Raw genomic sequence first — 18,466 nt, 5'->3', positions numbered from 1 at the left:
ACCTTCAAGAGATTCTAAAAATCTGTTAGTGTAAAGTGAAAACAAGTCAAAACTTTTAAATGATTATTGCTAAGAGTTTAAAACTGCTTCTTGGGTTGTGAAAACAACAAAAATTGCATCTGAGTAAAGCCATCAAAATACTTTATAAAAATTCTATACACTATAGGAAGGCAAAAAATAAGGAACACGGTTCCATTCATAAGTTTCTGTTATGTATTTCATAAGTATAACTCTTTGGATTATTTTACCATATGAGTTAATTTTATGATAAAATATACACTTGAGAGCTGATGTTTTGAAACTTAGCTGTTTTAGTTGAGAAAATACTCTGAAATACTAAGTGACAGCAAGGTGGGGGAAGGCCAGTGGTCAGTTAGGCTCCCTTGGAGGACTGGTGTCCTCGAGTTTGTCTGTTTTCATTGGTAGCAGTTGAGGCTCTCACATTACACAGGATGCAGCCAGTTCTGTACTGCATTCATAGTTTTGGAACGATTCTGGCACATACTCGGTAACCTCATTTAGGCTCAATGGAATACTTTTTGTTTTTCTTATTATGAAATATTTCAAGCATATGAGAAAAATGTATTGTTTTCTTTCAAGCTTGTGAATAACGTTTTGACAATGCAGGTCTCCAGTGGGTTTCATCTACAAAATGCAGAGAAGAGCCACAACAGTGAGTTCAGGGGGAATAGCAGCATTCTTTTTCATATCATATAGTGAACTTTGTAATATTTGATGCTCATACAGTTTCAAATGCCATCAGAGCAATACATTTTTATGTATACTGTCAAGATTATATTTTCTAGCTTTTCTGCCTTATCGTAAAATTAACTCTGGGATTGAGTATGTGTGGTATGGGATATTACTGTTGGAACCACAGTGCAAACTAAACGTAAGTGCACTCAATAGTAACCAAAATTACTTGATTTCTGTAAATACAACTGAGACTTGGACTTCACAGAAAGGAGACAACTATCTGAGCTTCTTTCTGTCAAAATTCAGAGGCAAATGGAGACTTGGAGAAGAAGGTAGAACCAGTTCAGAGTTCCCTAGCTATAATAACCATACCATCTCACTGGGGACAGAGTTGTAGTGAGGCTTGGGCGGAGAAAGTTTGAGAAACTTGACAGCCACTTTTTCTACCGTCTGGTCTGTTCCTTTGGGTCTGAGGAAAACCACTTCAAAGGATTGAAATCTTTGGAATGATTTCCTGCCCACACCACTAAACCGTCTTAACACTCTCAACAGTTACGTAGAATTCCCAGTTATTCTCTTGTCAGAGTTCCCCTCTACTCACATCTCCAAAGTACATAACAACATTCCCTTCTCTCGAAGGTTCAGCATTTCCTTCTCTACATCTGGATTGCTCTTATACAGCATTTCCTAATTATCAGTTCCACAGAGTTCTAGTTGCATGAAGGTATTCATAGATATTGCCAGAAAAAAGCAGAGGAGTTATTCTGTGGCCAAGGTTGTTTGGGAAATAATACTGAATACAAAATGATTTTTTTTTTAATAGTGGGACTCTTCAGAGACTTTTATATGATAAAGTTCATGACAAACCTCTAGAAGCTGCCACAGTATGCCGTTTCCCAACCACATGACTGTGGAATCTTCCGTGGTCCCTGAGAGTAGGGTCTCTGTGTGTCTCTTGTTCACAACCTAGCCCACAGAGAGAACTTAACTATTATTGAATGAATATATAGAAGCATTTTCATGTAGACTGTCACATGACTAGCATGCTCTGGCAAATATTGGGATCCATCGCCACAGCTTCTTTCCTGTAGAGGAATCCAGTTTCCACCAATGACACCTTCACTTTCCCACTAAGCATGGAAAACTTCTTCTGGTTCTTTTTCTCCCCATCTCATGTCAAAGGCAAGAGGAGCTGGTAAAATCTCTTTTTTTGACTTAGGAATGTCATCTTCATACTTTAAGGACTGAGAATCATTGGAATTGATAGGAATTACAACAAGAACTTAAAAGAAGGACAGTTTTCAGTTTGGGTTTTCTGGGGTTTTGGCAGAGGATGAGACAGACAGCATCACTGGCTCAATGGACATGAGTTTGAGCAAACTGTGGGAGACAGTGAAGGACAGGGGAGCCTGGCGTGCTGCAGTCCATGGGGTTGCAGAGAGTCGGACACGACTGAAAAACAACAGTATTTCTGGGATTGAAGCTGAATTTTGATGTAATGGTGGGATTTCAATAGGCAGTGACAAGTAATGTAAAAAGCAGGCAGAAAGGAAAGGCACTACGTCAAAAAAGCAGATTAAGAAGAAGAAATACCTTTGTAGGAGAGGTTTATTTGAAGATGCTATCTAGAGATAAGTCTGGAAAACCCATTGGGAAAAAAAGTAAGGATAATTAATTAATGAAAAGCATTATGCAGAAAAGGTTAACCCATGACTATTTACACGGGGAGAAAAGAACTAAATCTATACATGAGTATATGAGAGAAACTGCAGGTATCCAGGAAAGAGATAAGGATCAGGTAGGACAGTGACTTCAGGACAGACAGAAGAGAATACAATGAAGGAAACGGTCTGGAGAAACATAGTCAGGATTGGCAGACTAACTGGCTATGGGGAAGAGATGAGTTAAAGTTACAGATCAAGGATGCTCCAGAAGTCTGATCTGATAGCCCACCTTTCACTGATATTAGAAATAGAAGAACCAGGTTTAGAAGGGGAGGTCATGAGTTTGGTGTCAGATGTGCTGAATGTTACATATCTAGGAAGAGATGTCTAGAAGGCATCTGCATAAATAAATCTGAAGCACAAGGTTAGGACTTGGGATAAAGATGTAAGAGTTAAGTGGAAACATGGCAGAAAAGAAATCAGTGGGATGGTCATAATTAAGGGTGCGTGTGTATGTGTGTGATATCCTCACACATGGATATGTATCCTCACTGTAGTTCTGATCTTGAAATTTTAACTGTATGTCAGTTTAGTCATTATATTCTTAGATTGATACATCAAGTTATGGGTATGCCCATTATCAATAAAGAACAGATTTGGTGGGGGCGGGGTGGGGGGAGGCCTTGTTTACTTGTTGCAGGATGCATAGTAATTTCCTTTATGTCGGAAGCAAGGAAACAAAAAGAAATTTTACTTGAGTATCCTCCACTTAGAAAAAGAGCTGTTGGCAAATAAATTAAAATAATTAACTGGTTCAAACCACCATAAAAATAGGTTGGAGTCTGGATAATAATCTAAATGGGTTGTTTTGCACCGATCAGCTCCCGTACTTAACTCTGGAACCCTGTACTAAGTCTGCAATGATACTTAGTTGTGGCGGCCTCACCTGCATCAGAAGTCCTTTGTTTAAGTTTTCACCCAGACCTTGCTGTTCATTTGCTGGCTCAAGTTATTAAACAACTGAACGTAGCCTGAGAGTCTTCATTGGAAACAGTGTGCCAGATGATTCATGAGGCAGTCAAGCAGTTGTTTTAAGTTGATTCCAAGTGAACGGCTTGGTGCTTGCATCGTCACTTCCTCTCCCTTCAGCTTTCTCTGAGGTTACCTTAATCTCACGCACTCAGAGAAGTCAGAGGAATGCCTTCCTTTTTGTAAAACTAACAAGCAACACAGAATTATATTTTTAATGGGCTGGGTCTAGTAAGTGACTTATTAACATGACGTGGAGAGGCCCCTGTAGAAAAACGCTTTACCTCAGCACATTTGCCTAGTATTATAATTATTCAGGACATACCCAAGAGTTACTCCTAAACATACTGTGATTAGCCAGGCTTTTTCCATTAAATTTGCAAAACAATTCATCTAATTTTAAAAAGAAGCTTTTATTGCTAAATAAAACCTCTCCAAAGAAGTCATTGTCCGAAATGGTTTTGTACGGCTAGCTCATACACATTGTTTTCAAATTTGCATATATTTAGAAAACTTTAGTAACTCTGGTGGAATTTAGCATATACAAATAGGGTCTTTTTAAAAAACTGAAGAATACTTGATTTATAATATTAGTTTCAGGTTTATAGTATAGAGATTCGATATTTTTATGGATTATACTCCATGTAAAGTTACTATAAAATATTGGCTATATTCCCTGTGCTGTACAATATATCCTGAGAGCCTGTTTTATTCATAGTGGTTTACACCTCTGAATCCCCTACCCTTGTCTTGCCTCTCCCTGCTTCCCTCTTCCCTCTGGTAACCACTAGTTTGTTCTCTGTATCTGTGAGTCTGTTTCTGTTTCGTTGTATTTGTTGTTGCAAATAGCAGGCTCTCATCCTTTTTAACGGTTGAACAACATTCACTGTATCCACACACACTACATCATCTTTATCCACTCATTTGTTGATGACTCTTAGGCTGTTTCCATATCTTGGCTATGAACATTGAAGTGCATCTATCTTTTCGAACTGGTGTTTTCACTTTTTTTCCAGATAAATACCCAGGACTGAAGTTACTGGAACATATGGTAGTTCTATTTTTATTGTTTTGAGGAACCTCCATACTGCTTTCCATAGTGACTGTACCAATTTACATTCCCTCCAAAGTCTTACCAGAGTTCCCTTTTCTCCACATCCTTACCAACATTTATTATTTGTATTTTTTGTATTCCTGTTGTCAATGTGGTATATCACATTGATTGATTTATGGATCTTGAGCCATCCTTCCATCCCTAGAATAAATCCTACTTTATGATGGTGTCTAATCTTTTTAATTTATTGTTGAATTCAGTTTGCTAATATTTTGTTGCGGATTTTTGTATCTATATTCATCTGAGATATTGGCTTATAATTTTCTTTTTTGTACTGTTTTTGCCTATTTTCAGTATCAAATTAATGCTGGCTTTGTGGAATGAATTTGGAAGTGTTCCTCCTCTTTAATTTTTTTTAGAATATTTTGAGAATATTCTATTTATATACATATGTATATATATGTATATGTATATATATATGTATATATATATATTCTATATTGGTAGAATTCCCCTGTGAAGCTGTCTAGTCCTGGATTTTTGTTTGCCAGGAGTTTTTTTAGTCTGTTCAGACTATTTGTTCCTGATTCAGTCTGGAAGATTGTATGTCTCTAGAAATTTATCCATTTCTTCTAGGTTGTCCAATTTATTGCTTTATGCTTTATAGCTGTTCATAATATTCTCTCATGTTTTTTAATCTCTGTTATATTGGTTATAATTTCTCTTCTTTCATTTCTTACTTTGTTAATTTGTGTCCTCTCTCTTTTTCTTGGTGAATCTGGCTAAACATTTATAAATTTTGTTTATCTTTCCAAGGAACAGCTCTTGGTTTTCTTGATCTTTTCTATATTTTTAGGTTCTATTTATTTCCTTTCCATCTTTATTATTTCCTTCTTTCACTGACATTGGGCTCTGTTTGTTCTTTTTCTTTCAGGTTGTTTATTTGAGACTTTTCTTGTTTCTTGAGGCAGGCATGTGTTTCTATAAACTTCTCTCTTAGAACAGTTTTTGCTATATCCCATAGACTTTAGATAGTTTTTATTTTCACTGTCTCAAGGTATTTTCTGATTTCCTCTTTGATTTCCTGATTGAAATATTGGGGGTTTTTTAGTAGCATGTTTTTTAGTCTCCACCTGTTTGTGTTTTTTTCTCATTCTTATTCCTGTAAATGATACCTATAGTTTCATAATGCTGTAGTCAGAAAAAATGCTTGATATAATTTCTGTCCTCTTAAATTTGTTTAGACTTGTTTTGTGGCCTAACTACATCCTAAAGAACATTGCATGTACTCTTGAGAAGAACGTGTTCCTGTTTTTGGATGTAATGGCCTACAGATACATATTAAGCACAACTAGTACAAGGTGTCATTTAAGATCACTGATTTCTTAATGGTTTTCTAATGATCCTATCTGAATGACTGTCCATTGAATCTAGGAATTTTTACTTTTAGAAGAGGGTTTTCCCCATAAAATCACATAGGCTCTGAACTTAAAAAACAAACAAACAAAAATCCACATTTCGTAGCCCTTCTGGTTGATGAATGTCACTATATGTATACCAGTGTAAGTCCAGATCACTATGATTGAGTGGGACTTGCTGTAATTAACATTTGCTGACAGGACCACCAACATGGATCAAGCATACCACACAGAGATCTCACCAATACCGTCCCATTCCATTTCCAAAGGTAGGCTCTGATGTACTGTAATCTAATAAGGCATCTTTCCCCTACAACCAAGCACAATCTCTTTTAAAGGATGGAAAATTCTTCTTTCTCTTAGATGCTTAGGAGTACACACTGTAGCACAGACACTGAAACCAAGTATTTGAAAATCTACCCAATGGCTGTTGCTTAGAACAATATTATTCTACTCCTTCATCACGTCACCTCCCACACACATGAAGGTGCATGCACACGCACATGCTCACATGTGCACACACACACGGTCTCTCTCTCTCTCTCATATTCCCAAACTAGTGGGCTGGCTTATTTCTGAGATATGACTAAACTGAAACATTCTTGCAGAGGGTAACTTTTCCTTTTCTTTTGTCTGAGAAAGAAATCAGAATCCAGAAGAATTCAGAAGAAAAAAGCAGCTGACTAAACGTGGAGTTGGAGCTAATGCATCTTATTATAAACCCTCAGTACTCTGGGAAAGTATATAGGTTTCCATATGTTCTGATGTATTTGAGGTTCACACTTCCCTTGTAGCTCAGACAGTAAAGAATCTGCCTGCAGTGCAGGAGACCCAGGTTCGATCCCTGGATTGGGAAAATCCCCTGGAGAAGGAAATGGCAACCCACTCCAGTATCCTTGCCTGGAAAATCTCATGGACAGAGGAGCCTGGTGGGCTGCAGTCCATGGGGTCGCAAAGAGTCGGGCACGACTGAGCTACTAACACTTAACAGTCTCAGGTGTTAGAAACTTCAATTGACTAGTTAAACTGTTATCATCACAAAAACTAATCAGTAATACTGGGACTTTTTAGATAACTTTCTGTTTTGCAATAATTTTAAACTTAACAGGAAAGTTACAACAATAATACAAGGAATTGTAGGAACACAACCAATGGTTTACTTTTTGTCCTATTTTCTCTTCCCCACAGCCCCACATCTCTGTCTCTCTCTTTAGACTATTTGCAACATTGTCTCTCTTTACCTCTTCACATTCAGTATATATTTTTTAAGTACAGAACATTTTCTAACATAAACCACAGCATTGATATAATTTTTGTGACGTGTTCTGGTTCCTTTTATTGGAGAGTGGTAAGGGGTCACAAAGAGTCGGACACGACTGAGAGACTGAACTGAACTGAAGGGGAACTAGTTGTGCTCACTGCTGCTGCGGCTGCTAAGTCGCTTCAGTCGTGTCCAACTCTGCGAGACCCCATAGACGGAAGCCCACCAGGCTTCCCCGTCCCTGGGATTCTCCAGGCAAGAACAATGGAGTGGGTTGCCATTTCCTTGTCCAGTGCTCACTGCTACATGTGTGTTATTTCTTCTAGTCCTGTTCAGCAGACAAAGATAGGGAATACATGTCTTGTGTATTTTTATATCCATTTACATATTTACCAAAAAATCATTGAATTTACACAGATCCTTCAGTTACAGTTCAGTATCAAGGTCTAGTCTCCTTTCTTTTTTAAAACAAATTTATAACTCTCTTCCCCAACAGTGAGAAACCTGCCTTCTGTTATCTTCATTTTTTTTTTTTTCATTTGCTCAAGCTCAGAACACAGAAAAGTTTGTTTTTTCATTAATTCATATCACTGCAACAATCCAAATCTACTTACTGGAACTGAATATTGATCTACAGTTATTTTAAGATAGATTTTATATATATTAAATGCACAAATCTAATGGGAACTAATTTAATGAATTTTGAGGAATGGACACATCTTTGTTAATCACACCCCATAATATAGATTTTTTTCAATCATCCCAGAAAGTTGTCCCCGTCAGTCAATAGTATCCCAAAAGACAGCCCTTTTCCAGTTTTATTTTTCACAGATTAGTTTTCTTGGCTAAGTTTTTAACAAGTAATTTTTATATCCAGAGGGTTTTTAAAGGAACTTCAAAAATATTTTAATGTCTTGTAGATGAATGTTGACCTATGACATATTAGTTTTTAGATAAATTATGTATATATTGCATCCTTGAATCCAAATAAAGTGCAGACTTTTACCATGGCCTCTGCTGATCATTTAGTCCCTCCAGTTCCCTGTACTTCAGCTACTCTGGACATCTTTCAGGTCCTCAAGCACAGTAAATTCTTTTCCACTTTAGCAACTACGCACTTGTTGTTCATAAAGAAACATATTTTCCTTAATCTTCACCTATCTGGGGTTTTCTCATCACTTACTGCAAGAGACTGTCCCTGACTATTCTACCTAATATTGCCCACCACTTTTCCTGGGTCATTCTCTGTCACTTCCCTTGTTTTATTTCCTACACAGCTCTTATCACTCTCCTTGTCTATCTATTCTTTGTTATTTCCTCAGTACGTAGAATGATACCTGGTAAATGTGTGTGTGTCTGAATATGAAAGAGTGGGTTCAACAAATATTTACTGGATGAATGAAGGATGTAATAATTTGTTATTCTCTATGAAATACCTCCAATTAGTCCTGGAGAATTCTGAAGCACAAAATATTTTTCTTATACAAATTATTAATGAATATGTCAACATTTCTATTTTACACTTTGTACTCTGCTTAGTCTTCAAGTGAGCAAATGTACAATCTTACTGTACTATAACTGCATATAAAAAGCATATATTCATTGATTTTTTTTTGAGCAATTACTCAAAAAAATAGTCCCACTTTGAAATGATGGAAAGATTATAAAGTAACATTTTAGTTTAATAACGCATATGCCTAGTTAGAGCCATAAAAGAACACTGTCTCTTTCCAAAAAGGGTTTTAAATCTGGACAAAGGTTGCTTCACTGGGAGGTTGTTCAGGGACTGCTTTGCATGGAAATGAAACTAAGGGTTTTGTCCCTGGTGTAACATAAGTAAGAAAGAATGTGCTATTAGGGACAGGATCTGTAGACTCCAGAATATACTCCTCTACTCCATGACAGAACACAGCTGTTCACACTTACAAGGACAGCTACAAGCACGCCTTTGAGTTTGGCTTTGTGTTTATCTACTTGTCACTTGATAGCTGTAGGATGGAAAGAATGATAGCACATAAATTGGATTGATTTTTGCTCATCACAGATTTTTAGTTATGGGACCAAAATACTTAACTATTCATATAAAATGCCCAAAGCAGTTTCTGAATTTTCATTTGTTAACCTAAAAATTCCAGTAAAGACTTTGACAACTATTTGATAGATTTCTGGATGGACACTTGCTTTAAGAAATGCAAGAGTTGATTACATAGTTGATTGTTTTCTATAAGAATAGAGGCTGTCAGAAGAGGCAACATATATTTTGTTTGTGTGTTTGTTTCCAAGGAGCATAGCAGCCACTGATCATGAACCAACAGATGCCAGGAAATCCTTCCCTTGTTTTGATGAGCCCAACAAAAAGGCAACGTATACAATATCCATTGTCCACTCCAAAGAATATAAGGCGCTTTCGAATATGCCAGTGGAGGTGAGTATTTTAAATTCTTTTAAAATTAATGCAGATAGTTTGTTTATAATATCAGGTAAATTTCCTAATTTGTTATGAGAGAACCTACTGAATTCTAAAATAAATGTGCTCTAATAGCTTATTTAGAGGCTTGAAAATACATTTGGGCAACCTCTTGTCTTTGAGTACTGCTGCTGCTGCTAAGTCACTTCAGTCGTGTCCGACTCTGTGTGACCCCAGAGATGGTAGCCCACCAGGCTCCCCTATCTCTGGGATTCTCCAGACAAGAACACTGGAGTGGGTTGCCATTTCCTTCTCCAGTGCATGAAAGTGAAAAGTGAAGGTGAAGTCGCTCAGTCTCGTCTGACTCCTAGCGACCTCATGGACTGCAGCCTACCAGGCTCCTCCGTCCATGGGATCTTCCAGGCAAGAGTACTGGAGTGGGGTGCCAGTGCCTTCTCCGCTTTGAGTACTAGAAGTCTTTAATTCAAGATTTTACAATCTAGTCAAAATACCATGTTGGGTTTTCTAAGCAAGAATGGATACAGTAGACATATGTCAGCTAGGCTCTGCTTAAATGAAAGAATTGCCTGCTGCTGCTGCTAAGTTGCTTCAGTCATGTCTGACTCTGTGCGATCCCATAGACTGCAGCCCACTAGGCTCCTCTGTCCCTGGGATTCTCCAGGCAAGAATACTGGAGTAGGTTGCCATTTCCTTCTCCAATAAGAATCCCCTAATCATGACAAATTAAAGGCAAATGAATGGAATTAAAGATTTTAAAATACTCAGGGGCCTAGTCATCTTGGTTTCTACAAAAAAAGTGAGTGAAGTCGCTCAGTCCTGTCCGACTCTTCGAGATCCCATGGACTGTAGCCCACCAGGCTTCTACAAAAAAATTATCACTTAAATGTTGCAGTACAGCTACCAACTCCAGGGATCACCATGCCCATAGGTATTCTAGTGAACAAGAAGTACTCATTAAATGTAAAAAAAAAAAAACAGGCTACCATAAATTCTGTTTGTATAATTATTAACATGACTCTTCCCTCTGTTCCTGCTCCTCAACCCTATACTGGGTAACACAGTATCATTACCTCAAGGTTAAGGTTAATTATGCCTTATATCTTTGACATGTAAAAGGGTGAAGCTCATCCTTAGATATAATTGTCACCTACCCAATACCAAAATTGGAGAAGGAAATGGCAACCCACTCCAGTATTCTTGCCTGGAGAATCCCAGGGACCGGGGAGTCTGGTGGGCTGCTGTCTATGGGGTCGCACAGAGTCAGATATGACTAAAGCAACTTAGCAGCAGCAGCACCCAATACCAGAAAAGCAGATACCTACCCGATACCAGAAAAGAACGTGGATCTTTCTGATCCACTATCTGAAATATGATCACTGAAATCATCCTCTTTAATTACAAATATTCCTCAAAAAAGCAAACAAAAGCTTTAAGGTTAAAAAGTAAATGTAAGCTTAAAAAGGTTAATGTAAGCTTATCAAATTTTCTTCTAGTGTCAGACTCTTAGGCAACTGGGGGTTTTGACTGGAGAAGAAAGAGGAAAAGATGAACTCAAAGGACACACTGATCCAGACGACTGGGTCAGAGTACAATGCAGTCAGGATTCTTGGCATGGAACAGATAAAGTGAGGGTGGGAGGAGGAAGAAAGTAAACTTTTACCTTTTTGTCTTGCTGAGTACACACTTCTTCACCTTCACCTAGTTCCAGAAACTAGCCCTGGAGGAGGGTGAATAGCCTTAGGGGATCAGAATTGCTACTAGGTTTTTATCATAGAGTAACTGCTGGGGCTTCAACTCTTCTATACAAGCACTGCTGCTGCTGCTGCTAAGTCGCTTCAGTGGTGTCCAACTCTGTGAGATCCCATAGATGGCAGCCCACCAGGCTCCCCTATCCCTGGGATTCTCCAGGCAAGAACACTGGAGTGGGTTGCCATTTCCTTCTCCAATGCATGAAAGTGAAAAGTGAAAGTGAAGTTGCTCAGTCGTGTCCGACTCTTAGCGACCCCATGGACTGCAGCCCACCAGGCTCCTCCGTCCATGGGATTTTCCAGGCAAGAGTACTGGAGTGGGGTGCCATTGCCTTCTCCACTCTACAAGCACATCAAGCTCTAATGCAGCCTCCCTCTCTTAATCCTTGTCTAAAGCTTCCCACTGTAGAGTGACTCACTGGGTGTCTGCAGGGCATGTGGAAGTGTTTACACAATGGGCAGCAGGAATTAGGCAAGTATTCATGGATGAAGTATTAGGACTGGTGATTGGCAGTGAGGAAGGCAAAGTGGCATGGACAGAAAAACAGACTGATGGAGTTGGTAGCTGCAGCAAGTAAAACAATCTTCTCTCTCCATGGTAACCAAGGCAGTGACTTTAGTGACCATACCTTAGGTCTCTGATGGAGACAACCAGAGATGGAAAAGACATCCTGACCTCCTGCTATGCCTGGCACAGCTATTGCCCTCTTGCATGTAGTCATATTAGCAAATACCTGCTTAGTTCTTCCTGTGTGCAAGACCTGTGTGCTGCTGCTGCTGCTAAGTCGCTTCAGTCATGTCCAACTCTGTGCGACCCCATAGATGACAGCCCACCAGGCTCCCTCATCCCTGGGATTCTCCAGGCAAGAACACTGGAGTGAGCACTAGCCTATTCTCCATTAAGGGGTCATAGTGCATGCTCAAATATTATGGTCAGGATTTTGTGTTTAATGCAGAAAGATAAACTCCTGTCTAGTTTATATCACAAAGTTGAATCTCTCCCTAAGAAAACCTCATACAGTATATAGCTCAATCACACTCTCACAGTACTAAAAATAAAATGAATTTTCCTCCAGTCTTTTCAACATCACCATTTAGGGGTAAAATTTCTTTCTACCATTAAGCTCTGACAAGCTTTTTTTTCCTCACTGGAAAGCCAGGTTTAGAGTAACTATTTGTTTGTCTTGTCCATGATTGATCGTTTTATAAATAAAAGATTATCTTTTGCTTTCAATAGAAAGAAGAGTCGGTGGATGATATATGGAGTCGGACAACTTTCCAGAAGTCTGTTCCCATGAGTACTTACCTGGTGTGCTTTGCAGTGCATCAGTTTGACTCTGTAACGAGAATATCAAACAGGGGGATACCTGTGAGTACCATTATATTTTTTAAAATTTACCACCTATGCATTTGTGATTGTCTACTTTTTTTTTTAACAGTCTTTTTTTAACCCCACACTAGAAAAGCCCATTAGTCACTAAGGTCTGTGAGTCTGATGAAACACTGAACAATATAGAAAAATGTAAGCTGAGAGGACCCAGGTGAAAAATAAACAAAATAGCCACAGGAATGAATGACCTTGAATTATTTCAGGAGAAAATTCACTATAAATCCAAAGCTAGTTTCTAAGGATATCAGCACAAAGGTATTAAATATTTGAGCATGCTCAGTTCAGTAAAATGATTGGGTTTCTGTGTTTGGGTGGCGTCCAAGATGGAGGCCAGAGGGAAAGGAGGAGATCAGAGGTAGATGAATATCCTTCAAGTAGCTAAGCACTGAGACGTTTGTGGTGCCATCCCAATATGTAATTCAACATAAGACAGCAGCGAGGTCTCAAAAAGCATCTTCTTAAAAATGTAAGAAAATACAAATAAGCTTTTTTTTAAAAAAATCAATTTGATGAACTTAATAATTTTCTCTTGAAAAATTAAGTACTAAATACTTTTACCTAATTATTACCTAATTAATTTTCTCTTTTGGGAGGCCCCCATTCTGCTCATGGCCTAAACTTGCTATCTAATGGTTAGTCTGCCTCTGTGTTATATATTATACATATGAAACATTTTATTCTGTGTAATATAATTTTATAAGGAAGAAACCATCACTCCCACTTTACAATTGAGAAAACTGAAATAATGAGTTTAAGTAATTTGCTCAAAATCACACAACCAGCAAGTGTGGAGACTCAAATTCCAAATTCTTTTCAAACAATGTACTCTGCTGTAAACCTTCTGAAATATGATATCCTGAAAAATACCTTTACCTCTTCACCAGTCACTGGAGGGAAGAGGTACTTCTTCCATCCTATCTATAGAAGACAGGTAGCCAGAGTTTTCCCTCCTGCAAAAACCTGTGGGACTCTTTTCTTCAAAATTGAACAGAACCTTGCAGGAGAACTTAAAGGCATCTAGTGTGAATGTCAATTCAAGGTAAATTCTGCTTCTTTGGCATTTGACTGGCTCCCTACCCATTCACTCTAGATTGAAATCTAGCACTTAACACCCAAGCACAGATGCTCCAGTACAATTTCCCACTACAGAGAGAATTACAAGAAAACCACACCACTTTTATCTACTTAAAAGTAACATCAGTGGGAACCCACACTATTCTCACAGTACTACATTCTTATAGCTAAACAGACAACCTAAGACAAACAACATATGAGGAAAACAAGCAACATAAAAGAGAAAAATCCAAGACAAATAAACAGCCAAGCACAGTGTGAATAAATAGTAATAGTTAGAAACCAAAAAAGCCATAAAGATTAAACATTCTCACACACCCAACCTTTAATTATTACCCTCAGAGATTCAAGAAGATAGGACCACCATAAAATAAAAACAGAAAACTATGAGAAAACAATCAGAAATAGTAGTCAGAGTTTAAGAACATAACTTTCAAAGCATGACATGGCTCTAACCCCCAGGAGCTCGTTGTGAATTCCTTCCAAACCCAGAGCCCAATAGGCCGATAGGTTTAGTTCCTGCCAACTGCTCTGTATTTTTATCCACTCCACGGAGATGCTTATGTTGTTTTAAGCCCCGATATGTCTTGTGGGCTTTCCACTTTTATGTTGCAACTGTCATTTCTGTTTGGTAGGAGCAGTGTTGTTCCTGTTTAGTTGCTAAGTCCCGTCTGACTCTTTCCGACCCCAGGGACTGTAGCCCACCAGGCTCCTCTGTCCATGGGATTCTCCAGGCAAGAATACTGGAGTGGGTTACCACTTCTTCTTCCAGGGGATTTTCCCGACCCAGGGATTGAACCCACGTCCCCTGCATTGGCAGGTGGATTCTTTACTGCTGGGCCACCAGGGAAGTCTGTCAGGAGAAGGAGGGGTATATTAAAGCATTAATATGCTGTATGCTCTAGAACCAAAGTCTCCATATTACTGGTCCCCCTAACAAATGAAGTTGGTTTTTGTGTAATACAACATTTTTAGTAGAAATTTCATAAATCAGAAAACCGTTCTTATCCACTCCACTTCTGACAGTATTATTCTGGTAACATGTATCACCTGTTTTCACAGTCAGGTTACACTGTGCAATCCAAGACTCTGTAATACCCTGACTGAAGTCACCATTCTGGCAAGAACTACTTTACATCAATAAAAACCAAATCGAAGCCTATGTTCTTCGTAATTGCTCACCTGTAATGGCAGATATTAGTACCTGAGCCACTCACTATGTTTAAAATGTCCTTGTTGCTCATGAAGATTAGCGATCCAATCCTAAAAAATTGTTAGGGAAAAAGGTAACCAAGTTTGGAATGTAGTTCAAAAGACTTAACTCTGCATATTTCCTTTTGTCACTGTCAGTTGCATTACACTTTTATTGAGGTATAGTTGGTTTATAATACCATATAAAGTTCAGATGTACAACATAGCAATTCATAATTTTATTATTTTTTTTTTTAGGTTTCTTTTATTTTATTTATTTTTTTTATTTATTTTTTTTTGCATTTTTAATTTTTAATGTCAAGCTTAAAGAAAAGTTCCAAAAATAATACAAATAATATCCATATAACCTCTGCCCAGATTTTTCACTTGTTCTTATCATTTCACCCCATTTCTTTATTATTTGTCTGCTCCCCACCCAAAAAGTTTTTTCTAAACTCTTGGAAGGCCTGCTGCAGATATCATGGTTTTTATTCCCATGAAGTATCCCACATACTTCAGTACATATTTCTGAATTTCCTAAGAATAGGGATATTCGGTTAATAACTGTAATAGTACAGTTGTCAACTTCAGTAATTTAACATGGATAAAATACTTTTATTAAATCTACTGTCTGTATTCTAATACTGTTAACTGACCCTCAGTGTCCTTTTTTAGCACTTTTTCCTTCTAGTACAAGATCTAGTCCAGGATCAGATATTGCATTTCATTGTCATGTTGATAAAGTCTCTTTTAATCTGGAACACTTTTACAGCCTTTCTTTGTTTTTTATGATATTACTTGTTAGGATTTGTCTTACATACTGTGGTGCTCCCATGTTGGGTGGATATATATTTATAATTGTTATATCTTCTTCTTGGATTGATCCTTTGATCATTATGTAGTGACCTTCTTTGTCTCTTTTCACAGCCTTTGTTTTAAAGTCTAATTTATCTGATACGAGTACATAATTTTAAAGGTTATACTCTGTGGTTATTATAAAATATTGGCTATATTCCTGGGGTTTGTACAATATTTATTTTATATATAGTTGTTTGTACCATTTAATCCCCTACCTATATTTTGCCCCTCCCTTTTTCTCTCTCCCCACTGGTAACCACTAATTTGTTTTCTATATCTGTGACTCTGTTTCTTTTCTCTTATATTCACGTTTGTTTCATTTTTCAGATTCCACATGTAAGTGATATCAGATAGTATTTGTCTCCCTCTGTCTGACTCATTTCACTAAGCATAATACGCTCCAATCCATCCATGTTGTTGCAAATGTCAAAATTTCTTTCCTTTTCGGCTGAGTAGTATTTCATTGTATATAGATATAGATACAGATACAGATATCGGAGAAGGTGATGGCACCCCACTCCAGTACTCTTGCCTGGCAAATCCCATGGATGGAGGAGCCTGGTAGGCTACCGTCCATGGGGTCACAAAGAGTCGGACACAACTGAGCGACTTCACTTTTACATACACCACACATTCTCCATTCATCTGTTGCTGGCCACTTAGTTTGCTTCCATATCTTGGCTATTGTAAATAAGCTACTATGAAAACTGTGGTGCGTATATATTTTTGAATCAATGCTTTTGTCTTCTTTGACTGCATGCCCAGCAGTGTAATGGCTGGCCATATGGTGACCCTATCTTTAGTTTTTTGAGGAACCTCCACACTGTTTTTCACAGTGGCTGCTCCAACTCACATTCCCACCAACAGTGAACAACGCTTCTCTTTTCTCCATGTTCTCAAAAATATTTGCTATTTGTGGTACATTTTCAGAATGAGTTTGATTATTACAACATTTTTATTTCAATGTTTTTTTTTTTTATTTCTTTCCTGGAAGGACTATTCTAAATTAAGGGCTATCAATCTTCCCTGAAAGAATGCATTTAATTCAGGAAGCCACAGAAGATTGCTAATGATTCTTATTCTTAAATTTACAAAAATAATATGAACAAAGAAGTATATAAGATTCTGTGAAGTTAGATTTTTTAACGTTATTTGTTTGGAAAAAAACTCTACTGCAGTCATGATAATCACCACGCATCAAACTACTCAAATTTTGACTTGAATGAGAAGTGAGCTGCCAGTAAGTGTTCCGTGTAACCTAAGTGATGATGCTGGGCTGTTTCTCAAACAGTACCTCATGACTGCTGAGCTCTGGGACTCAACGATCTGAATACACGTTGAAACTGCAAAGCCATAGCAAAAATATAGTCCTAAGTCACCCAGACTTCAAGCCAAGGTTTTCCATATTTATAATAATTTATCGATGGATAAGGGACAATCTAAAATTTAGGAAGAATTTGTCACATTCCTGTGATAAAACAGGATCACAACCAAAACTTGAAAAGAACCAAAATATCACAATTCCTTTCTACTAAGTATTCCTCCTCCCCAAATTTCTATCTACTGCTGGAAGAATATTTAGAAGGACATGCTTCCCGGGTGGTGCTAGTGGTAAAGAACCCACCTGCCAATGCAGGTGACTAAGAGACATGGCTTAGATCCCTGGGTTGGGAAGATCCCCTGGAGAATGGCACGGCAAGCAACCCACTCCAGTATTCTTGCCTGGAAAATCCCATGGACAGAGGAACCTGGCAGGCTACCGTCCACAGGGTCACAAAGAGCTGGACATGACTGAAGCAAGTTAGCACACATGCAAAGTTATAAAATTAAACACATTGATGGCATCCAGTAATACTAACTTAAACATGCATTTACAGAATTAAAAACAATACCAAATTCTTTTCTCTTTCTTATCCTGGCTACATCAGCATTGATAATAAAACTGAGGTTCCCCCACATTTTGTCAGTCTTTATTGAGCACCTACTATGTGCACAAATAGTATGCTAGGTCCTAAAGGGAGTGAACTATGCTAAGACATCTGTGCCTCAATGGACATGTGAAACATAGGTGGTCACCACTGTCCACCATCACCCAACTGCGTTTTAAGGTCTTTGATCACACCATCCCTTTGGTGCCAAAGATCTCACCTTCTAAAACAGAAAACACAGAAACAGGAGGCTCTGCAAGAGTCATGGGCCACATAAAGGAGTGTGTCTATTTGGGACAATTCAGATAAGAGGGAAAAACCTCAAGAGATGAACAGGCGCTAAGTCTGACGGATGATTGGCAGTGGAAAGGCAGGCTGTTGTCAATGGGTAGAGTGACCAAATATCTTATTATTTATAGAATATAAATAATAGAGGTGTTATTAATTATGCTGGGGTAAGAGGTGTAAATAGATAAACAACAGACTTAGAATCCCGGGACATTTCTGGGCAAACTTGGATATTGGGTCACCTCTGTCCAGAGAAGACACTCAGCAGACAAGGACAACAAAAACACGGTCCCAGGCCCAGCAGCCTGCAGGGCTCACGCGTGGCGGTGGGGACCCGGCAGGCACTGGCTGGACTTCTGACTAGGTGGCAGTGGCTAGTAGCATCTGTTCAGTTTGATTCCTCTTTGTTCACATGGTCTTTCCAAGTTCGGTGCCTTTA

The 18,466-nt window shown here is 38.3% G+C and overlaps 1 protein-coding gene and 1 long non-coding RNA gene across 9 annotated transcripts in view; one reads left to right on the top strand and one right to left on the bottom strand.

The window, feature by feature from the left end:
• Window positions 1–18,466, bottom strand: part of LOC138988210 (uncharacterized) — a 141,868-nt gene that overhangs the window by 18,118 nt on the left and 105,284 nt on the right. For all 8 annotated transcript variants that reach the window (XR_011464457.1, XR_011464460.1, XR_011464455.1 and 5 more), the window contains one exon: window positions 12,605–12,635. This is a non-coding gene — a long non-coding RNA (uncharacterized lncRNA). The remainder of the gene's footprint in view (window positions 1–12,604; window positions 12,636–18,466) is intronic.
• Window positions 1–18,466, top strand: part of ENPEP (glutamyl aminopeptidase) — an 80,134-nt gene that overhangs the window by 3,468 nt on the left and 58,200 nt on the right. The window contains exons 2-3 of the mRNA XM_005896222.3: window positions 9,406–9,547; window positions 12,536–12,667. Coding sequence (XP_005896284.1) covers window positions 9,406–9,547; window positions 12,536–12,667 — 274 coding nt within the window. The remainder of the gene's footprint in view (window positions 1–9,405; window positions 9,548–12,535; window positions 12,668–18,466) is intronic.

Source organism: Bos mutus, chromosome 6, assembly GCF_027580195.1.
Source record: "Bos mutus isolate GX-2022 chromosome 6, NWIPB_WYAK_1.1, whole genome shotgun sequence".
Taxonomy (NCBI): domain Eukaryota; kingdom Metazoa; phylum Chordata; class Mammalia; order Artiodactyla; family Bovidae; genus Bos; species Bos mutus.
This window is presented reverse-complemented; position numbering and strand designations above follow the sequence as displayed.